Source organism: Castor canadensis, chromosome 10, assembly GCF_047511655.1.
Source record: "Castor canadensis chromosome 10, mCasCan1.hap1v2, whole genome shotgun sequence".
NCBI classification, from domain to species: domain Eukaryota; kingdom Metazoa; phylum Chordata; class Mammalia; order Rodentia; family Castoridae; genus Castor; species Castor canadensis.
In genome coordinates, this window is record NC_133395.1 from 135,915,402 (window position 1) to 135,940,308 (window position 24,907).

Genomic DNA, 24,907 nt, shown 5'->3' on the forward strand with positions numbered 1-24,907 from the left:
TATGTATCCCTTTGGCTTGCACCTCTTCTTCTTTAATGCCCATGATTCTCAGATTTGGTCTTTTGATAGAGTTGATGAGTGCTTCAATATTCCTTTCACAGCTTGAGTCTCTTGTCTAAGAGTCCTTCTGCTTTTCCTTTAATATCTATTTTACCTTTAAGCCCTAAGATTCTGTCTTCCACTTGTTCTAGTCTGCTGAAGTTGCCTTCTATGGTATTTTTCATTTGATTTAAGGAAATTTTTATTTCCAGGATTTCTATTTGATTCTTTTTTCTGAGGTTTTCCATATCTATGTTCAATTCCTCTTTCATATCTTGTGTTGTCTTCTTTATTTCATATACCTCTTTTTTAATAGTCTTTTTTGTTTCACTTTCATGTTTGAAGTCCTCTCTGAGTTCATTTAGCTGTTTGTGTCTTCTCAATTTTTTTTATTTATGGTGTCTTCATATTGCTTGATTTCATTCTGTACATTCTATTTAGCCATCTCTTGTAACTTCTCCATGAGTATCTCAATGACCTCATCAATGATTTCTTCTTTGAGAGATTTTTTTGTGGATGTCACTCAGTTCATTGGTGATATTTATCATTATTCCATTAGGGTCAGGAACTAGGTATTCATTTTCTTCATTTCCCACTAAATCCTCCATTGAATTTTGTTCTTTTTAGGAGAGGAGTTTCCTTGCCTAATTCTTCTCCCCATGCATCAAATTGGTGCTGTGCTCCCATGTTCTTGATTGGCTAGGTAGTGGTTTTAGTTGCCTGTTTTCTTTCACTTGATTTAATTATTGTATTGTGTCTGGCTTAGTCATAAGCTAGGTTGAGGTGCTATTTCTATCCTTTGCCTGAAAGTGCAAATTGGTAATAAAAAATTCACAAGTTCAATGCCAGACCAGTTTTTTACATATTACATAGAGTAGCCCTTGGTTATAATATCTATAAACAGTGGGATTTAGGGGCTAATGGTTGTTTGGCTAGAGATGGAAACTTGGGTAATTTAAAAAGGTGGCAGTAAAAGAGGGGGCAGAAAAAGGGGTGGAATTAATGGGGGAAGAGGTGTGGGGACTACAGGGTTGTGGGACCCTTGTATGTGTTTGGGTGTCATTTCACTGCGGTAGTGGAGGGTGCTTGTGTCAGGGATTGCAGAGGGATAGGGTGGTGTATGGTTGGTACAATAGGCTAATCAGTGGGTGGTATATGTTGAGGGAGGAGGAGTAATGAGGTGACAGGTAGAGGAAGGTGAGAAGGGGGAGTTGAAGTCAGGGGGAGAGAGTGGGTGAAAAGGGGCAGCAAGAATGGTTCAGGGGAGAACAATGGATGGTAGTACAAGAAAGGAGAGAAAGTGAAGTGGGTAAGAATAGAGATAAGAGAATAGTAATAGTAAAATCAAAAATACTAAATAAAAAGGGGGGGAAACTAAGAAAAAGAAACAAAAATTATGGTCAGTTCAACAAAAGTTCTGGACTTACTCCTTTGGTGTCCAATTCTAGTATTCATGCTTATGACTGGGGGTTACTCAGTGTCCCTGTCTCTTCTCAAAGTTGGTATCCTGGGTTATGTAGGGAAGGGTACTGCCCCTCTTTTCATACAGCTTTGGGGGGAGGTCAGCTGGAGGGTTCCCCCCCCCCACCCTATCCTGCTTTTCTTGGTCTTATGGCTGTCTGTTAGAAGCCAGAGCTCTAAAATGGTCACACCAGAAGGCTGGCTTGTGAGCAGTATTTGGTTCCTTCTATCCACAGGGTAGGTTGCATTTGGGACCTGTGGTAGCTCACTACCAATTTGTGCAAGGTGGTCTGATCTGTTGTTTTTGCCAGGCTGCAGCTGCACCTCTGGCTGGTCAGCTCCTCTCCAGCAAGGTGGGGCAATTCAGTTTTGTGCACCACCCTCAGTCCCACAAGATTAGCTCAGAATCTGCCATGCCCCCACTCTGGAAGGTTGGCTTATTTCCAACCCCACTCTCAGCCTTTGTTCCTTTTCCCACCTCCACTTGCTGAGAGTTCAGCTCCTTGCCCCATCCCATTCTCCAAGGCTGGTTCAGTGTTCCAACCCACCCCACTGTCAGTGATAGATTACAATTCACTGTCTACCTTCTTCAGTTTTGTTTTGGGAGGGGAGGGGAGTGCAACCTGCTTACGAGCTGTGCTGGATTATGTTCTCCAGGGGCAGGGGGAGCGTGTGTGGTGTGTGATATTCATCTGTTGGGTCTGCAGATTTATGCAGGCAGCTTTGAAACTGGGAGAAATGGCAGGCAGTTTTTCTCAAGGCAGACACTTACTGGCCCTGGTATTAATCTGGCAGGGTATAGGTAGGCTTTCCACGAATTAGGCATGCAGTATGTCACAGGGTTCAGTTCTGTTTGATACCCTATCTTCTGCTTTTTGTGAAAAAATTAAAAAAGAAAGAAAGAAAGAAAGAAAGAAAGAAAGAAAGAAAGAAAGAAAGAAAGAAAGAAAGAAAAAAGGGAGAAATGCCCAAGGGGGTTTTCCCAGGGCAGACATGCCCCATGCCAATTTCCCCAGATGTTAGGTGCAATTAAAAGCTGTTTTAAAGGTCAGTCCTTGGATTTTATGTGTACCCTATGTGTTGGTGGTTATTAGGTTGGCTAAAAAGAATCAGAATAATCCAAATGTAGCTCCCATATCTTGAAGTGGTTTCTGAAATCATGAACCTCAGGAATTCTGATTCCCTATCCTATCTACCATCTTGGATCTCTCCTATTTTTTCTTAATTTCCACAGAGAAATCATAACTTGATGATTTTATTGTTCTGAGCAACCCTGGAGCCAATGACTGATGAAGTTACTAGAAAGCCATTGTCAGAAGACAACATCCAGCACAGACATTCTATATGACCTCAGAAAAGGCACTTTATCTGATTGCCTTAGCCTTCTGATCTCACTGATGTGGAGCTGGGCTAATTATAATTCAGATCATTCACTGAATGCTACTAGGCACCATGTTCTGCTCCCTCCATGCCTTCCTTCAGTCACATCTCAAAATAGTTCTGTAAGATAGGGCAGGTAACCATTCCTAATTCACAAGTACATATCTTGGGTTTAGTCACCTAATACTTGGTCACAGGCAGTCAGTTATTCAGTGTCCACATGTTTGATCTCTAATTAACCGTTCTCAAACTTCATGGACTGAGTACTCTTAAAAATTACTGAGGACTCCAAAAGAGCTCTTGTTCAACATTGCATCTGTTGATATTTACTGTATTAGCAATTAAAGTTGAAGAAAAGCAGAGTGGCTCTAGTAGTAGAATGCCTGCATAGCAAATGTGAGGCCCTGAGTTCAAAGTTCAGTGTTACAAATAAATAAAGTTGGTGAAAAAATTAAACAGTTATCAATTCATTTAAAAATAATTAACCTATTATCTGTTAACTTTAATAAAAAATTTTGTGAAAAATATATTTTTCTCAAAAGGAAATAGAATAATAACACTATTTTAGTTTTACAAGTTTTTTAAATGCCTGGCTTCATAGAAAGCAGGAGGAAAATGGTATTTCCCCAACCCATCCCCCAAATCCAATAAAACAAAATATTATATAAGCAAATGGAAAATAATCTAGAAAAAGATAATGAAAATTATACCAGCACCATTTTAACATCTATCTAATAAACATCTTAACTTTTTAAATTAGAAGATCACCATATTTAGTGAATGAAATGGAATAATAATCATAATGAGATTCTAAATTACATTTTATACTTCAGTGATAATCCCAGACAAATCAGCTGTTACTAGCAATTACTGATAATTTATTTTTGTTAACAGCCTGAAAAAGTTTCTGAAGGGAAATTAATGATTGAGAGCTTGTCTTGAAAAACAAAAAACAAAAAAAAAACACACAAGCCTATGTGATTCTAAGAAGGTATAAAGCTATTTTTCCTAAGCAGAAGTAAGATCAAGAGGGAGGAAAGAATGGCCTGCGTAGGACTGATCAATCAGTGAGTCTTTACAGGTTGGCTCCTACTGAGAAGATGAGGTTCAAGATACCCTCCCAACTCATATTAGGTGAGTGTTCTCCCTGAACACCTGCATTTACTTCCATCATTTCCTTCCTAAAGCCTGTGCCAGACCATTCTTTCTTCCCACCTCTTGCATTCCCCATACTCAGGTAGGTTCAATCTACTTTTTTACAATGCCATGAAATTAACATTTGACCTTAGGAAATAAGCAAAAATTATATTCTGATTTCCTTTTCCTTCAAGGTCTACCTCACATCAAAACAGTATTTATTCACCCAACAAAAACTGTCTGAACAACTAGGATATATATTTATTTCCTATAGGTCTTTATGCAAATATCACCTTCTCAGCAAGGATTTCTAGGGCCATCCATCTATAACTTTAAGCACCACCAACATCACCACTTCCCACTTACTTCCTACTGTATTTTTTCCTATAATAATTATCACTAGTCATTTAAAATTTCATTTACTCATTTAAAAAAATTTTGTATCTGCCAAAGTAAAATGTAGATTCCATGAAGACTGGTGTGGCTGTCTCCTGCAGCTAGGATGGAACCTGACACAAAAATGCACATAGTTCCTCCCTTACTGAAGAAAGTTTGATAAGATCAAGTCTTTAATTGGCCATCCTTATCAGATTCCCCACTGTCATGACATGCATGAGCTCTCTAAAACTGGAGATAGGCATAGAGGAAAACAAAACAAAACAAAAAAAACTTGTCAAATGAATTAAAGTGGCTACAATGAATGAACAAATGTGTAAATTAACAAAAGAAAAAGAAACATTTATTTGTAAGTGAAGCACTGTGCTCTCAAGGGGCTCACAACTCACAAGTGGCTGTCAATCAGTTATATCTGACAAAGAACATGCATCTGTCACACAGCTCTATGTCCACGACCCACATTGTAGACACACAAACTGCAAATTATGTGCAGTACTCCCTTGAATTTCCTGAAATTCCATTTTTTTGTTCCTACTCAAAAAATACGTAAGAAGTAGGAACACAAGAACCTGAAGATGGCATTCCTATAGGGACAAACTGCAATCTTCTCTGATTTGCAAAGTAAATTTTCCAAAAATTTGTACTTTCCCTGTGATTAGTAAACAATTACTTGTAGCTCTCAACTATTGGCAACATTCCAGGATGTATAGCTCTGCCTTGTAAATCTGCTTATCTAGGAGATCAAAAGAAGAATGGTGATGAGAAATAAGAAAAACAATTTGGTCTATTAGACTAGTAAGTAGTAAGCAATTGGCTAACACTTAAATGGTACAGGAAAAATGTAGTACGTTGTTTTAGGATCTGTCTTACTCTGTAGAATATGAATTCTTTTTGTTCTTTTTCTATTCCTCAATGCTTTTCTATCACAAAGCCTAACATATTATAAGAACTTCAAGATTTATGAGTAAATAAATAAATCACTGAATGAAAAACTGAACGAATTGCAGAACAAAGGAAGGATGATGAGTTAATCATTAACTGAAATAGCAGACTCTAAATTCCCTAAACGGTTTAACTCATAACTCATTCTTCAAGACTCCAGTCACTGTCTGCTACCAAAGTTTTTCTGATCTCCCCAAACCAATTTCTCTACTCCTTGACTACATAATAGTTTGTTAGTATCTTCCTTAAGATACATTTCACCTTGGGTTTGTTCTTCAGTTTCAGCTACAAAGTTACTTTTACTGCCTGACCACCACTGCAGTCTGAGACTGGTTCCTTCCAAGACATTATCTCAGCCATAGTTATACATTTATGTATTCATTTTATTTGAAACTCTAAAATCCATAAACTGTGAACTCCAGAAGCCTGGCGACTGTGTAGGATTTTGTTCATCATGCATCCCCAGCACTTGCACAGTGTTCTACTAATAGTTGTTAGGTGAATGAATTAATGAATAATTTGCAATTCTGTATAGTGTAGTATCTTCTCTAAAAATGCAAGCTCCTTTTACTTCTCCTAACATGTAGTTTAATGTCTTGAATATGATAATGGCTCAATAAATATTAAATTGGATATGTGATCTTAAAAGCTGTGTAAATGTGCACCTGTGCATGAAAGTGTATGTGCATCTGTGTGGCTGGGAAATTAATGCACTTTTAAAATCCATTGCAGCTTTCTGCCTTTGGACTACATCTTCTTTCAGAAAACTTCTTTATGTCCAAGTTGGATATTAATTGAAACCATTATTAGGTATTAGACTGTTGACAAGGAACTTATTGCAACCTTTACAACAATTTCAAAGAGGATAAAAGCCTTCTCCATTTGAACAAAAATTCATTTGTACTGAAATTAACCAGCATGTACTAGACCCTAAAATACAAACAAACAAAACATTCTGCCATTCTTGTCAGGACCAGTGTGTGCAACACATTCACTAGAAACAATGGTTATGTGAGAAGCCCTTCGAGGGGGGCCATCATTTACTCACAAAGATATAAATCTCAAAGCCTTGTTCAAAACACACGTTTTATTCTGAATGCTCCAATTTCATTTCAATAGTATTTTTGAGCATGCAATTTTTTAGACAAAAGAACATCTTCAGAAGACCAGGAAGTAATTCTTGAATACACACATTCCTCTACCTCCGTTCTCCAATCACAGACAGCTGCAATACATTTAGTGACTTAGATATCCTGTTATTACCTCTTCTCCCTAAAAGCTAAGTCAGCAAAGAGTGAGGGGATAAATTAATGCCTCCCCTGGTACCTGATCTGCTACATCTCTGAGGCCTGATGTAGTCTATAAGCCAACTATGAATAATCAATTTTTTTTAATTCTCTCTCAGGGCTGGTTGGCTGTTTGTCCTGCTCCATGGCTCACTGCCAAACTCTCTTTTGAAACCCAGTGGTATCCAAAAGGCAATCTCTCATAGAACCAGAATTAAGTTCTGAGACATTCTTAAGTGCATAGTATTTGCCTTTGGCTTTTTACACTTTCATTCACAGATGCCCCTTTCCATCCTGAAGTAGCCAGCTCTCCATCCGCTCTGCTTTAATGTGGGAGGGTTTTAGTATGGCAAGTAACATCACAGATCACCTTCAGTTTCTTTCTCTGTTTCTTGAGGATGATAAACTTCATGACTTCAAAGGATCTTTTCTATACCAAGTGTCTATGTCATTGATGATACCATTATTTTGAGGTGTCAGGTCTATTTGCTTTGTATTCTCTCTTTGTTGGAGAAACAAAGGAAGGTAACCTCTTCCTTAGCAGAGACAATTTCACAAGGATGAGTTTTCCAATTTGTTAACCAGGTCAGATTCCCAGCCTACCTCCAATCTATAGAGACCTGTATAGGGAAAAACAAGAACATTCAATATGAAATCAATAGTATTTTTAATAAAGTTCTAGTAACTGTCCAGAATGCTAGTAAAAGCATGTATGAGGGGTGTGGGGAGAGCGTCATTTAAAGAAGGAACACATTTTAGGTCTAGAGAGACAAAAAATTTGATTAGAAAAATTATTTACATCAAGCGATTTGTGCTAATGCACTGAACTTTATGACACATATGGCTGAATAAATGCACATATAATAAAGTAAGGCTGATATAGTCCTGGAGGAAATGGTCAGGAAGTAGATTTTGGCTTACATTTTCCAAATTCTTCCATGAATATGCCAAAGTTTCGAGATAGATATGAATTAATATGTGCAATGCTTAAAAGTATGAACTTTGCAGTTTGGTAGCTTGGTTTCTGATCCTGGTTCTGTCCATTTGTAGCTGTACATCCTTGAGGAAGTTATTGAACCACTCTACCCTCTGAGAGCCCTTGCTTATAAGATGGACATACGAAGGATTTCTACCTTAAGAAGCTGATCGTTATGATTAAATCAAGTGAAATTGAATAGAGTGATACCTAACAAATAAGTTTTTAATAAATGTGATAACTGGTAACACTATCAATTAGTATTTGTTGAGAGATTATTGTATATTAATCACTTTTAGGCCCAAGAAATGCAAACAAAGTAAAACTAAGTCCCTGACCTCAAGAAATTTTCAATCTGAAAAATAAGCAGACTAGTCATTAATTAACTGTGATAAATGTTGTACCAGAAATACAGAGAGCCAGTATCCAATAGCGATTGGGGGTAGGAAGGGATGAAGGGGTAAAAAAATCACAAAGATGGCAATGATAATGGGCTGGGTACAGTGGTTCAAGCCTGTAATCCTAGTTACTTGAGAGGCAGAGATAGGAAGGACTGCAGTTGGAGGCCAGCCTGGGCGAAAACTTCAGGAGACCCTATCTCAACCAAAAAAAGTGAGCATAGCGGCAAGCACCTGTAATCCCATTTATGGAGGAATCATACAGAAGAGGATCAATGTCTAGGCCAGCCCCAGCATAAAGGGAGACCCTATTTGAAAAATAACTGAAAGCAAAAAAGGGCTGAAGGCATGGCTTAAATGGTAGAGTACCTGCCTAGCAAGTAAAATGCCCTGAGTTCAATCCCCAGGACTGACATGATAATGATTATGATAAGTTTAAAACAATGAGTAAGAATATATAAGCACTAAAAGAAAGAAGTTCTCTAGACAGAATAAATATGACATGTAATGATTTGGATATTTAAAAAATGATCTAAGAATTGCAAATAGTTTAGTGATACATGGAGTACAGAATATGGAAAAATGCCAGGGGGCAAGGCTGGAGAATTAAGAAAGAACTAGATTTGAACTTGCTATTGTAGGAAAAGGAGTAAGATGATGATTACTGATTCCACCAAAGAAGAATAAAAAAAATTTAAAGGCAAGATTGAATCTGTAAATTGTACTTAGTAAAAGAACTTTAAATGCCAGTTGAAGGACTTTGACTTCCAGCCTATGGACTGCTTGAAAGAATTCTTACTTCTAAAATAGATGAAAAAATACTGAAATTCTGTTTTAAGTAGATTAGGCAGGTATGTGTTCAAAATGGGAATTGAAAGAAAATTTCAAAACAGAGTAACTAGCTATTAGACTTTAGCATACATCAAAGAATAACACAGTAATGCCCTAGAGCTGGATTTTGATGGTGGGAATAAAGATGATACAAATCCAAAGAAAGCAGAATAGACCTGATATAGAAAATAACTAAGAAACAGACTCAAAAGTGCCTAGAGGACATGAAGTTTATGAAGGATATATGATATGGTGAACTAGCTTAGTGTAGAACACTTATTTTAAAAGGCAAAAAATTATAACAGTCAAGAAGGCTACCAGACTTTCAGTTTTAAGTTCATTTATTCATCCATCCATTCACTCACTCATATAATAATATTTACTGGTACTTACATGACAGGTTGATATGAATAGGTACTGGAGATAAGAAAGATGGTGTAAACAGAGATGTGAACTTGGAGCCTAATAGAGATATGGAATGACCTAAGTAACTATTAAGATACATTTAACTAAATGATACATGTAACTAAATGATACATTTAATAAAAGAGGGATTTTAGTGTAGTGAGAAAATACTTCCAATTGAGGGAACCAGAAAAATCATTATGGAAAAGTTTGATGTAAGGCTTTGAAGTTCAAGTAAGCTCACTAAACTTAGGATGACTGTACACACCAATTTACCCAACACAGTCTGACAATTATGCCTTTTGTCAAGAATAATTATTTATATCACCTCCATTCTCTCTATAAAGTATCTCAGTTTAGACAATAGATGACGTGGTTGCCTTGGTCACAGTGAAGGGGTATCAGCCTGTGCTCACACTCAATGTTAATGAGTCCTGAACAGTGAAGTTGGTAATATATTATCTACAGCTAGGAATGCAATAGCACTGCTCTTCTTGGCTCTAATGTCATCTATTTACTTCTGGGCACCAAATATCACAAGCGAGAATTGAGAACTAGGTTCAATGAGAGACCAACATATAACTGACTCTAAACCATGATAGCATTCACTTCACCACTGAATCTGACTTTGAGAAAGTACTCAAGGAACTAGTATTCTACAGAACACACTTGCAAGAAACACAGAACCTTGTGGCCATTGGCAGTGATATTATAAAAATGTAAGTATATTGAACTGGATAGTGTTCATTAATGAGGTATTTCTAAATGAGAGTCTAGGACAATTGTGCCACCTACCATGTAATTTGAAAGTATTTATATCAGGTAAATCTACCTAAAATTCAAGTCTCAGCAATTTCTTGGCACCTTCAAATAAACAGTCATTGAGCTCTGCTTCCAGCTTCCACATGGTCCCACCATTTCCCCTTTTGTAATTACCTCCATATAATTTCCTTCCCCAACTTTTAATAAACTCTACTTATACCCCAAAAATAGTCATTGAATTAAAAAATAAATGACTTTTTTAGAGGCTGTAATGTATCCATGGTCCCAAACTCTACATCTCAAACTCTAGAATGACTTTAAAAATTCTGAACATGGGACACTGTAAGTAACAGAACAAATAGTGTTCTGCTTCCTTGTTGAAAAGGGTTATTGTCCAACCCATCCCTGTGGATGTAAATCCCAGAAACCTCCATAACTACAGAAAATCTAGTGCCTTTCAAAGTTTTCTTTTGAAAGCTCTGAAGAATGAGATTGATGAGAGAATCCCTAATGTCTCTTCTTTCTTTTGTAATTCATACCACACAAGATTTAAGAGCTAAGCCAGAAAACATCAAACACTTGTTCAGAATTGTTCAAGGAGAAACACCAATATTTTTGGCCACTGAGAAACAGTAAAACTTTTATAAAAGGGAAAATGAGACATGACCAGCTGTGTGTCTGCTAAAAGATGCTGTTATACCAACTACCATAAGCAGATCAATATAAAACAAATTCATATTTCTAACTGCCTGAAAGGAAAAAGACCCTCACAAATCCATAGTGCATGAAAGAAAAATGGTGTTTGCAAATAATGAATATAAAGCTGGATCCCAGTGACCTCCAAGCCCATAAAAATCAAACACATTTTATATAACTTTATTATTTCTTTTACTTGGAGCTAGTGGTAGATAACTCTGGTATTCATTGAACAACGGATAGCAGAATACTCTTTTTTCATTTTAAGGCCCAACTCAGCCAATAAAGATACATTTTACTGTAACTGAATTTTCCCCTCAGTCTTTAAAAATGGAAACTACATAAACACAAGTAAATACAAACACTAAGCACTTAACTGTATAAGGGGTTATACTGGTCACAATGTAGAGAATTCGTTACCCATAGCCCACTCACCAATTTAGAATTTCATAGAAACGTGATGTTTTTAAATTTGTAAAGTTTGATCTTCTAAGCTACCCATTTACATTATTGCATCTGAGCTTCTCAATAAGTTTGTGAGATGGACAAGGCAGATGAGACAACACCCAAATCACAGGAGGACACTGAGTATCACCAACTAAGTCATCATGCTTGAGAAGGTACAGTAAGTGCAGTTAGAATTGTAACCCAAGAACCCTAATTATTTATCAGAGTCTTTCTCCAACTCTATAGCTGACAAGCAGTCAGGTTCTCCACACTTTCTCTCGCATACCAAAATTGTTGTATACAGTTAAAGTCACTTAAGGAAGGACTGGACCTCAAAATACAGAAGAATCTAGATCTCTTAATAGATTTCTATGACAGCCATAGTCATCAGGAAGGCACACCTACAAAAATAAGAACTGATGGTATCTTACCTGAAGTAAGGATCACAAATGGAAATGTCTACCGAAATCAATCAGGAACGTGGTGAGGGAAGTAGGCTGGGTTGATGCTGGGGTAAGCGAGAAGCACATTATATGAATGGAACTCTTTAGCTTTAGTTAAGTGCGGCCATGCAAGAGAACAGGCTTAGTATTGCCAAATCTTCACCATCTTTTATTAAAGAGAAACTAGATCATTAGGAAGAATTTGATTTATAAACACTAGCGGGTAATTAAAAAAATTAACATAGCATAGACCAAACTAAACATTGTTGATTAAAGTTGGCCTGTGTCTAAGATTCTGCCTGTAGACTGACAATCTTCAACTTCGATTTTCAGTTTAAAGCTTCTGGTTTAATTAATAAGAAGCCCTTACTACCTTCCAGATTCATAATGGATATATCCAATTGTTCAAAAATGTCAGTGCAGAACTCATAAAAGCAGAATAGAATTTTTACCTGTTTACTAGTATACAGATAGGGGAGGCAGCCTGAATCTTCCTACTACAAGTTTATTATTGCTTTAAAATCACTGAATTTATATTAAAAGTTCATGCAATTTGTGCCTTTTAATTCACAATGCATGTGTTGTTCTTTTTAATATGAAGAAAGATGGTTTTCACTGCAAATCTTCTGATAAAATTGACTTGCCATGAAACTGTGCAACATCTACCCCATGGATCCTCAAACCTCTGTGAACCCCATTCAAGAAGGCACAGCTTGAGGTTAACCAGAATTCTCTCAATAGTGTTACCCTTCCTACCTCCAGCTGTCCTTGCACCTAGGGCTTTAGCTCCTGCTATCCATCAGATTGACAACAGCCAAGGACCAGGAGCTGGTGCAGCATTCACAAAGACAGACAGGCACCTAAGAATTCTCAGGACTCACTCAAAATGCAGCCTGCTGGTCTTGCTTAATCTGATCAACACCGTGACTGCTGTCATAAACAATGGCTGTGATTTTTTTAGGCTTTTTCTGGCCTCTTGCCTTTGAAAACAATGCCACTGCCAAAATCCCCTAGGAAGATAATTTATCCTCACCTCAAGATTGAGACTAAAAAATTTCTTTTCTCTAAAATGGCCTCATACCACTTTCATCTTCAATGCTGAAATTCCCTGAGAAGTGGACATTAAAATAACTCTGTGGGGGAGATTAGATGGAACCTGCAGTCCTCTGCATTGCTTGTTGCAGGTACTGAGGTATTGCAGCATCAGAATTATAAAACATACCAAACACATAGAAGCACATTCACTTCTAAGTCAATTGATGTCTCTACTAAGGTTGATTAAGGACCAGCATACATATGTATTTTAGGCCATCAATATATATGAACATACAACATTACATATTAAAATGTGGCAGTGTCTGAAAAATAATTTGTTTACTCCACCCAAGTTTACTTTTTTGTTGTTATTTTATTATTTTTTGTTTTGTTTTGTTTTTCCTTTTTATTAGCAAATATCTGTTCTACAGGGGGATTCATCATGACAATTTTGAATAGGTTTACATAGTACATTGGTTAGACTGCCCCCACCATCTCCCTCCTCATCAGCCCTTTCCCTGACCCATTTAAAGCAATTGCAAGAGGTTTCATCATTCTATTTTGTATATGTATATGAAGTCCATCAACTGGATTCCCTTACCTTCATTTCTCTATTCACCCTCCTCCCTCCCATAAGTATCCACACCCACATACTAAGTTTTCCTTTTTTACCTTCCATTTTATTTCAGAGAGGATTCTTTAAAATATTTATCACAAATTCTTCTTTCTCTTAACACCAGAAATGCCCTTTGTGTGGTAATGATTGATTGATCTCAAAAGCAAAGAAAGCTGTCTCTTTAGAAAGCTTTCTGGGTCTCTTAATGTATACTATTTTTCTATGATAAATATCCTATTTTTATGCACAGTATTCTTTGTCCTTGAAAATTGCATGATGGTGCTAGTTATATATTGGTACAGGATTTAACTGAGACTTTGGGGATGCTTCCTCCATCTGCCAAAAGGCATTTGCTAGATAATTCATCCTTCATAGTTTCAAACCAAGGGAAAAAATATATTAAAGATTGAAACTGCCAGAAAAATGGAGTTAACTTACCTCCATTCACAGGCCTGAGAGGAAACCACAAAGGAACTTCTGACAATTGCAATTTGTCTTAAATATGCCAATACAGTGCTCACATTCAAGACTCATTAAGCAGATTTGTAGCATTCACTTCACATCTGATGTACTAGAACCTGAGAAAATTGATTTTTTTAAAACTCATTGGTGAGGATGAAGCAGACTTGGGCCATTGCAGTCCTTGGCAAAACCAAATCAAGTCACTTCTCTAGGAGTCATGAGATGGCACAAGAAGAGATCAGCATCTGCCCTGATAAGAGTACCTGGGCAACAGTGACTTAATAGAATCTTCTCTGCTTCCAAATCAGGAGTTAGATGGTAACAGGTAGTTGGAGACTGTAAGTCATGCCTTTCTTACTGTATATGTTCCCACTCCCTCCCCAATGAGTTACTATAAAAGGTAGTGGGAGGGTTGAAGTGGAGATTTTGACTAGTATGTGGGAGCCAAACTAGATTTGATTTTAGTATTAATATAAACTGGGGAAAGTTATTTTTCTTCTCTGGGATTAAATTTCCTCATCTTTAAAATGAACATAATAACATGATATACCTCGTAGTGTATGAAATAGTAATATTATATACTTCATAGTGTATTATGTTGTGAAAATAAAATGAAATAGTGTGAATAAAACTTTTGCCAGCCATCTGACACACAGTAAATACCCTGTATATGTTTTTGTTATTTTTTTTTGTATTTGCTGATGACCTACTGAGTTTAAAACACTACCCAGTCACTATAGAACAAAAAAACAAGAATGAAGATGACTTCTCTCAGACTCCACTGATTCAAGGTTCCTAGGAACAACTTAGCCTCTACAGCTCTCTCTCACAATTCCATTAGGAATTCTCCAAGCCCACATTTTTCTGATTTGAGGAAAAGATGGAGTCAGCTGGATAAAGATGGTCTACTGCCCTGGAAGCAAATACATGAACATAAAATCCTTTACTGACTCTTTAGATAGTGGTTGAGTCAAATGTGTTTGCACAGGTGAAAAGTAGAAGAAAGAATATTTTACACAATTCTGTCTCCAACTTCCTTCTTCTACCATCTCTTTTCTCTTCTTTCATTCACAGCCTAACTTTTCAAAAGAGTTGCTTATGTTCTTCGCTTGTCCTCATTCCTCAACTAGGTTCCACCTAAAGTTGTATTGTGTCAGTAATTAACTAAATGGTATTACATTTATAGCACTGAACAATGACCAACACATATCAAACACTTCATAAACCATAAATACATGTCAGATACTCCATACAGCCATGAATCTCACCAATAAGCATTATCAATTCAATTACTCAATAAAAGATGGATGATAGCACAGTGTCTCCTCTTTCTTCAGGCACTGTTGCATACATATTTTATGTTGTATATTATATATATTATTATTCAGGAAGGCCTCAAGGTGCTTATTTATCTGAAGTCAATCATTGTTTCCTCCTGTGTTCTCTGTTTCCATTTGAAAGTAGAGATCTGGTTAATTATTTTCTAGCTATAATCATATCATTAATTTTTAGTGCATAACCACATGAATTCCCTCCCATCCTTTTGAATACACAGAGCTTTGATATCAAGTTTTTTTCCAGAGAAAAGTAGAAAATGTGAGTTTTACTGAAAATGTGAGTTCTACTTAAAATGTGACTTGCATGTAATCATTTCTGGGTTGCTTCTTAATGTCATTAAATCTATACAAAGACTTCTACTACTGTCAGCTTTTCACTTCAAACCTGATTTTGAAAGACCAGAAGCTTGTAAGCAACATCAAGCAGCATTGTTAGAAATAGTTTAATACTAGAAGACATTTATCTGGAAAGCTATAATAAGCAGGTCTGTGCCGAAGAGGCATCCAAGAAACCCTTAACCAGAACACAAGATCCTCTAGGATAACTTTACTGCCACATATATTCTTGAAACTCAGCAGCAGTAATGGAAGAATCCAACCTTCCTTCAACTCTATGTTCCACTCCTTGATAGCCAGGAGTGAGGGTAAAATGAGGTAACTCATTAAGTTCTTTAACCTTAATTTCTAGCCATTTATCAAAGTTTTATTTGTTGAGGTTTTGCCCCTTCTTCAAAGCTAACATTACTAAGGTCCAAATATGCAGAGGACTTCAACTATGTTTTTCTAGTTAGTACTTACTATGTTCTATATCATATAGCATTAAATTAATACTAATAATGGGATAATTATGATGATGGTTTATCTATTTGTTGCACTATCTCCCACCGATACCTTAAGCTCCACAAGGCAGAATACTGTGCTTTACATCCATGTCTACCCCTGCACCGTTAGCACAGGGCCTGACAGGTCCTTTAAAAAGTACTGTGGTTCAGTAGGGCGAAGGGAGGAAGGAGGGAGCTAAGAGAAGGGTGGGACAAAGGAAGGAAGGCAAGGAAAAATGAAGGAAGGCACAGAAGAGAAAATGGGTGGGTTCACAGGCACTTCTAAGAATTTTTTCAAAAAGATTACTCTTTAAAAAAGCCCCTTAAAGGTGATCTATAACCACACAATCTAGTGTTTGACCTTAGGAAGGAATAAAGAGTAAGGTCTGTGGGGCTGCAGAACTCACAGAAGACTTTGTGAAAATAAGGTAATTTTGTTAGGGAACTTGAATAAAGAGGGTAATTGGATAAGCAAAAAGGAAAGAGGATTCAAGTTCTAAAATGTTCCTTGACACTCTGTCTCACTTCGTGTATTTGCCATTAATAATTAGTGACTTATGACTTGAATATTACAATAATTACAACTTGACTTTCTTGGGCTTGGAGAATCATTTTCTAAACAATAGAGAATAAAAACTAACATTTAATGGGTACACTTATTATCTGTCAGGCTCTGCACTAGGGGCTTGAACATAAGGGATGTAACCTAATCCTTAGTCAAACCACTACAATTATGTCTACTCTACAGGTAAAAATATTGCACTTGCTAAGCAACTTGCTCCAAATCACATAAATTGAAGAAACAACTGAAGTAAGAATCCGCTGATGTAAGAATCAACTGCTGGTGCTTGGAAACTGTGGAAAAGTAGAAACAGTCTCCAATTCCCTCATATATTTTTCATTATAGTGGTAACACAGAGTTTACCTGACAGCAAAGTTTACTTTTGTTAACCAAAGTTTTTGTCTAGACATAGGGAGATGAGAGAGGAGGCTGGATATTTCCATTATTCTTCATTCTGTTCTGTGTCCCAGTAGGTGACCGGTAGGATCTGCAGCAACGCTCCTGCTTTTGACTTTCCATTGACATGATCCAGTGCAAAGCATAGACAGGCAATCAGAAAAGAAGGTCCTGATCTGCATTCTCCAGTCACCTCCCTGCAGGCTTACAAGTTAATGTCCTCTACCAAGACTAAGGTAAGTGTCTGGCCATCTGCTTCTCTCTTCTCCCCTCCCCTTCCCTCCTTCTCCCCCTCTCCTTTCTTCTCCTTTCTCTCCCTCCTCTTCTTCTCCTTTCTTCTTCTTGTTCTCCTCCTCCTCCTCCTTCTTCCTCTTTTTTCTTCTTCTTCTTTCTCTTCTTCCCCCCTCCTTTCTCTGTGTATTCTCTTTCTATATCACCCATGCCTTGATCCTTGATTCTTTTTCTATGCTTGATTGTATACAGAGCTGTCTTACACCATATGATCTAGCAATCCCACCTCTATGTGTATATCCAAAGGAACTGACATCAATATTCCAAGAAGAAACCTGCACTCCATTTTCTTGTTTTGCTTTGTTTTGTTTTGTTTTGTTTTGAGACAAGGTCTCACTATGTAGTCCAGGCCAGCCTGGAACTTCCTACATAGCACAGAATTCATGAGCCTCCTGCCATAGCCTCCCAAATTTGTCAACATTTTAGGCATCCACCACCATTAGCCTTACACTCCCATTTTTACTGCAGCTCTTCACAGTAGCTCAGATATGGAAACAAACTAAGAATCCATGAATGCATAAATTCATAAAGAAATGTGGTACTTATACATAATGGAATATTATTCAGCTTTAGAAAAAAAAAGGTACCCTTTCATTTGTGAGACTATGGATGAATCTGGAGGATATTAATCTAAGTAAAATACTCCAAGCACAGAAAGACAAATTCCACATGATCTGTCTTATACCTAGAATCTAAAAGAGTTAAAGTCTAAGAAGAAGAAGGTGGAATGGTGGTTACCAGAGACTAGTGGGGAAAAGAGAAGGGAGAACTGTTGATCAACTGAGAGATGTTTGTCAAAGGAAACAGTTTCAATTAGAAGGAGGAATACATTTTTGAGATTGGGTGCACAGTATGGTGACTAGAGTGTATAGTGTATGATACAGTACAGTGTATGCTACAATATAGTGTATAATACTGTAATGAATGCATTTTCTTAAAAAGGATTCTCTTCATTAAACTTCCCCAATTACACAACTTAAGTGTGCCATCCTTTTCTTGCAGGGATCCTGTGGGTGATAAGTTTGTAAATTGGAACAGTAATATGAACAACATAAGAAAAGGTCCAAATCTGAGGTACATTTTGTAAGATGTAACACAACTAGGTGAAAGACTGACATAGGTTAAAAAGATAGAATAACATAAAAAATCATTCTAAGATTTCTGGGTCTAGGCAATCAGGAACATGGTAACACTGACAGCATAGGGACATTGTTAAAGAGAGCTGGAAGTTTTTATGATACTGTGACTTTTACTTAAATGTAAAAAGAAGTAAAATAATGCAGAAAAAATTGAAGTCTCCATACTTCAGTTCTGTCCCACTAGCCCTCTCCTAGGACAAAGAAATCTCTATTGTGAATTTAATTTGCACTCTTACAAAGTATTTTTATTCTTCATATATACACTCATACATGTATCCAAGCTCAAGAAAATTATTACCCATCATACAATTATAAAAATTTATGTGTTATATTTAATAATTGATAAATTACTATTGCTATAGCTTGTATATAAGACTTTTCACTTTGGATTATGTTTTGGAGTTCTATTCATGTTGACATATGCACATCTATTTTATTTCTTTTAATGGTTACACAGTAATCCACCACATGAACATTGTGTTTTCTTTACTTGTTTTTCTACTGACTGACATTTCACTTCAACAACAATACTTCAGTGAACCCCCTGGCATAACTCTCCTCAAGAAAACTGCTCCAGGATTCTAGCGGCATTGCTGGACCCAAAGGAAGAAAAGTTTAGAAATCTTGATTTTAAGGTGCTATGCTCTGGGCCTCAAAATGTAATTTTAACAGTAATCATTAGGAAATACGCATCTTCCCTAAAAGATAAAAGAATAAAGGTAAAATGAAGATATTTCTGTTTGCAGCTAATGTTTTCAGCTAATGTTTGAAAATATATCTTCATCAGGCCCTAAACCAGGCACTTTGTAATAATTACCTCATTTCACTAATGCCATATAATAGGCTAAGTCTCCATCTCCACTACAATTCCACTTTTTATCGAATAATAAATAAGAAATTGTAACAGTTTTAAACATAACACTTTGTAAAAATCATCTTATCCAGTGTAAACAGAACAAAGTCACTAATAAACAAATAACAGGAAATATGCACAAGGTGGGGAAAAATAGATGCTAAATAATCTACAACTAGTCAGCCAGAGGAAAAATGGGGAATTGACTGTACTTGAACTCTTAAAATTAATTTTTCCTCCCAAAAAAGGTTCCCTGATTTAAGGCAAAAAAAAATCTATTTTTCAATTAACTATAGATGTCAAACTTGCATCAGAAACCCTCAATAACTCCAGGCAGTGAAATAAATTAAAATTCACTCTAGGTAAACATGAGCCATATTTATTAGGGTCCTAATAATAAAGCTACACCATCAGGTAAATAAACTATATTTTTCCAGGATGTGATGATGTTAGGACAAATGGAAAAGAAAAAAAACTCCTGTGCCCCCAACCAATTTGGAAGGAAGGTCAACATTACCTAGAGAGCATTGTGGGTTTTCATTTGTTTTCTGTTTGCATCATTTGTTCAACTTCATTCTCTGTCAGCCCTTAGATCAGTACCCCAGTGGAGGAAACAAAAGAGCTTTAGGGACAAGCAGGAGAAGTTACTGCCTCTGGTGTCACTAAAGTCCGAGTTGAGAGTCACTCTTGTTCTGTCAACATGGAATATGTTGTCCACAGGCTATGATTTGCCAGATTTTCTCTCTGATGCCCTAAGTGACTGAATTGGGAAGAGAGTTTCACTTCAGAGAGCTGTGCACAGAATTATCTTTAGGACTAGAGGCAATAATAATAAAATAATAACTAACATTTTTTCAATGGTTTGTGATTTTATTTACTACTCATAACATCTGAGAAAAGCAGGTATCACTGAGGTTCATAGAACTAACCAAAGAATAGACAAATGACAAAGTTGAGGCTGATATCCAGGGCTTCTGACTTTTCCCATAATACTATCCTGCATAGCTCTTAGTAGGTGTTCATTGAGTGTCTGTAGACTATATAGGTGTACAACATAAAATGTGGTTCTTAGTGTGGGGCACAGGCAAAAGACTGAAATCTATTGGCCTAGGTTATTATTCAAACATTAAAATTTATTGGCAAGAAATCCTGGAGTATGTGTATGTGTATAATAATGTTAAGGGAAAAGTAGGTCACAAAGTGGCACAGGTACTATGATGGAAATAAATATATTAGGTAAATGGCAGGAAAAGCACAAACAAAAAAGAAAACAGAAGCTGTTCTAAGCAGATGCATGTGATTATTACCCCTCATTTAATTTTTTATTTCTAATTTGAGACAAATATATCTATTCTACAGTTAATTCTAGTTCAAACTTTCCTTAGACTCTGTCAAATAAACCTAGTAAAAACAAATCAGAATGCATTTCAGACAGGCAAAGAGCCATTCTACTAAGGAAACTTGCAAATGGAACTAGAATGCCAGACACAAAAAATATGCCTGATAAATGGAACGAAACTTTTCTAGGACCAAGGGCATGTTTCTGTTCACACATACATCTGTGCAAATCCTGAGAGGCATAACCAATTAAGCTATCTGTTGTTAATCTGTTGTTAAAGTATAAATATACCCTAGCATTATTTAGTGTAGGTGGCCCCTTCCAATAAAAACAAAATGCTACCATATGTCAAGAGTAGATTAAACTGCTAATGGTTACTGAAAAAGTGGAAAGAAATTGTTAAAAAGAAAAGAAAAGAGGCACTAGAAGGTGCTGCATTGTCTTCAGCACCTTCTACTGTAACTCTTTTCAACATATGATTTTTTTTTCTACATGATTTTCCTTTAAATTGTGCTTGGAACAAAGAGCAAAAGGAACAACAACAAAAAAATAACTTGGCTGTGCTTCATGACCAACATGAAGTGACCAACATAAAGATTAATGGGACCCACATCAAGTTAAAGCCCTTCATGACGACATCTTAGCTAGTCTGGAGTTTCTTTGAATAAAAAAAAGTTAAATTAGGGGCTGGATGTGGAATGGAACAGGGAGCAGAAGGCTGTAATCAGCATGATTTTAGAAACAGCTGGAGAAACTTAAACCCCACTATCTAAAAAAGGGTGAGCAATCTGTGCACTAAAAACTACAGACATTTACCAACAAAATTAAGTAATTTCAAGGTTATTATGGTGCTTATTAGTCCAAAAAATCTGGTTTGATCTTAACTGTTGATCAATCAAACAGTAATTGAATACTTATCTGACTAAACAGTTACAATTTCTAATGTATGTGGCAAGGACTGGAGGCATGGCTCAAGTGGTAGAGCACCTGCCAAGCAAGTGAGAAACCCTGGGATCAAATTCCAGTACTGCAGAAAAAAAACCTAATGTATGCAGCAGAATCTAGTCTTCTTCCCCCACACTCATTTACTACCTGCTGGTCCTTATCACTGATTGAGAAGTTGTATTCAGTAAAACTGATTAAAAAGAGAATGTTTAAACTAGTAACGTTAAAAGATGGCCAAATAGTAAGGAAAACACTAAAGGTTTGTTTGGAAGATGCACCACTCTAAAAATAACAATAAAAATTCAGTCTCTTTTTGAGTGGGATAATTAAGATCTACCACCACTCCTTGATCAGAATCAAGAAAAAAGGTCATCATGACCTTTATTTGGGATAGGAGGATGGGAACAAACCACTGAAAGTTACTCCACAGATCCCAATGCCTCCCCAAAAGCTAAAGTAATAAAAGCATATCTTCCTTCTCTAAGTTACCTTTGGACATTTGGGATATGAGTATTTACAAAGTATGTTACATAAATGAGTGAAAAAAATAAAGATTAGCACCTCTACAAAAGCTAATATCAAAAAGTACTGAATGGACTTTCTTCCCCAGATCCAACTTCATCTGTTGAGTCTTGGTGAAAATTTTAAAAGCTTAATTTCTTGGGTGAAAACCAGGAGACATTTCACACTTAAATTGAGGAACCAAATACCTAAATTCAAGATCAAGTTTTCCTTGTTACACCTTGAACTTTTTGATCTAGGACAGATACTACCAATGAATAAAAAGAAAATTACTCACTTTGGGGAAGGACATTAAGTTTTTTGAGTGAGTGGGGTTTCATGCCAAGCTCTCAGTGACAGAATCAAGGCTTTTATATTCTCCATCTCTCACATCCCCATGTGATCTGTAGTACAAACCCTTAGGACAAAAGTAAGAGGAAATGAGTCTAGAATTCCCACGGAAGGAAAGTACCTTTATATTCTAGGTGTGATTTTCCACAATTACAGAAAGATGCTTTACAAGAAATGGCCAGTGTCATAAAAGAAAGCATGCAAGTGTTCATATAATTTTTATAATGCTTACTCAACTGTTATCTCTGGCCAAGCCACTGAGTGGCACTAATTAATGTAAACTATTGCTTGCATTTCATAACACTGTATTAGTCAGACCTTTTGTTGCTGTGACAAATACCCAAGAAAACAACTTAAAGCGAGGAAAGGTTTATTTGGATCATGGTTTCAGTTCATGGTCTGCTTGTGTTGTTGCTATGGGCCTGTGGTGAGGCAGAACTTCATGGCAGTAAGAGCATGTAACAGAACAAATCTACAAATCCCATGGCAGCCAGGAAGCAAACAGAAAGGGGCAAGGGGTAAGGTACCTCTTTTCAGGGCATGCTCTCACCTACCTACTTCTTCCAACGAGGCCACATCTCCTACCTGCCAATAATGCCATCACATTTTGAATCCATTCATGGATTAATACATTGATTAGGACAGACCCCATTATTTAATCACCTCTAAATGATTGGCTCTACCAACTGGGGATCAAGTCTTCAACACAAGAGTTTTATAGGGACACTGCATATTCGAGCCATAACAAACACATTACAGTTTATCATAAATACTTCTAATGACAAAAATAAAGATTAATGAGACTCCTATCAAATTAAAGCACTTTAAAGTTACCTCAGCTAGTCTGGAGTTACCTTGGGTAAGAAGAGGGTAAATGGGGTGGGGGTGTATTTAACTTTTTGGTGTAACTGTATGACATAGAAATGGTTAAGAAATCATGGAACCTAACTTGTACATGTGCATTAGACACATACACTGACGCACACACAAGGTTAGTTCACAAGTGAGAACATCTGCAGCCTCCTTTAAATATAATCTAAAATACTGTAGCCTTTGTTTATGGGGGAAATAATCTAGTCTCGGACTAGGTGAGTAGATTATTCATTTATTCCCTTGCTGACTTTTTTTGTTCTCTATTTTAACTAACTGCATTCTTTCCATGTTTGACTGTCATTTCTAATGAAAGGCTCTTGTATTTTACTATAAATACTTTGATTCTGAAACTTTCCAGATAATAAACCTATATTTTTTTAAATGCCACAAAAGTGTATTTCATAAACAAATGGTTAAATCTGAGCAAATTTACTGTTCTGGCTGGCAGATCTTTAACTGCAGAGCTCCACCAATAAAAACAGTTCTGATGCTTAAATATTTGCCTCTGGGAACAAGAAATCTAGTCATTTGATTAAATACAAGTGAATGAAAGTTATTGTTATTTTTCACAATCTCTTTATCTGTACAGCTTTATCCTTTTCAAAGGATTTCCAAACACATTATCACTATATAGCTCGATTCTCACAATGTGTGTGTGAAACGGATCAAGTCAGGGTTAACATCATCTCCATTTATACTGAGACACAAAGAGATCATGTGACTTGTATAAGGTCACACAGAAAGTTAATGTAGAGGAGAGATCAACCCAGATCCTAGTTGCTAATTTGTCTTCTAATATATCACTTCATTTCTCCAACATCAAGATTGACATCTCTTAAATGTGTTTTTAAAATGTATGAACAGTGATTATAATTACCCTGAATTTGCCTCTCTCCTTTTCTCAGAATAAGCAATTTCCAAATACTAATACATATGGCTGGTTTCTTGCAAAGTTTTCCCATAGATGCCCAATAATTTTTTTTTAATTTTTCATTCATTTATTCACATGTGCATACATTGTTTGGGCCATTTCACCCCCCAAGCCCCTCCTTGTCCCCTCCCTCTTCTCCCCACCCCCCTCGCTTCCATGCAGGACCTGTTCTGCCCTTATCTCTAAATGTGTTGAAGAGAAGACATAAGCCATAATAAGAAAGACAAAGCACTTTTGCTAGTTGACATAAGGATAGCTACACAGAGAGATTCCTAGCATTGCTTCCATGTACAAATGTGTTATAACCCAAGTTGATTCATCTCTACCTGATCTTTGCACTAGTTCCTGATCACCTTCCCATATTGACCTCTGTCACTTCAAGGTTTCTGTATTAGCTCCTCTGCAGTGGGGACATCAAACATTTTCATCTTTTGGGTTTCTTACCTATCCCCATACCTCCCATACGTGCTCTCCCCTTAGCATGTGACCTAAGTCCAACAACATTACTGCCTTTGCCCTAGTTCTAAAGTCCGCATATGAGGGAGAACATACGATTTTTGGTCTTCTGAGCCTGGCTATGCTCGCTCAGAATGATGTTCTACAATTCTACCCATTTACTTGACAATAATAGGATTTCATTCTTCTTCATGGCTGAGTAAAACTGCATTGTGTATAAGTACCACATTTTCTTAATCCATTCGTCAGTAGTGGGGCATCTTGGCTGTTTCCATAACTTGGCTATTGTGAATAGTGCTACAATAAACATGGATGTGCAAGAGCCTCTGGAGTAACCTGTGTCACATTCCTTTGGGTATATTCCCAGGAGTGGGATTGCTGGATCATATGGCAGATCTGT

The 24,907-nt window shown here is 36.7% G+C and overlaps 1 protein-coding gene across 1 annotated transcript in view; it reads right to left on the minus strand.

Annotated features, from left to right (window-relative positions):
• Nucleotides 1-4,562: 4,562 nt before the first annotated feature.
• Nucleotides 4,563-24,907, minus strand: part of Sumf1 (sulfatase modifying factor 1) — a 318,026-nt gene continuing 297,681 nt past the window's right edge. Inside the window, exon 9 of the mRNA XM_074044285.1 lies at nt 4,563-7,261. Coding sequence (XP_073900386.1) covers nt 7,241-7,261 — 21 coding nt within the window. The 3' untranslated portion in view covers nt 4,563-7,240. The remainder of the gene's footprint in view (nt 7,262-24,907) is intronic.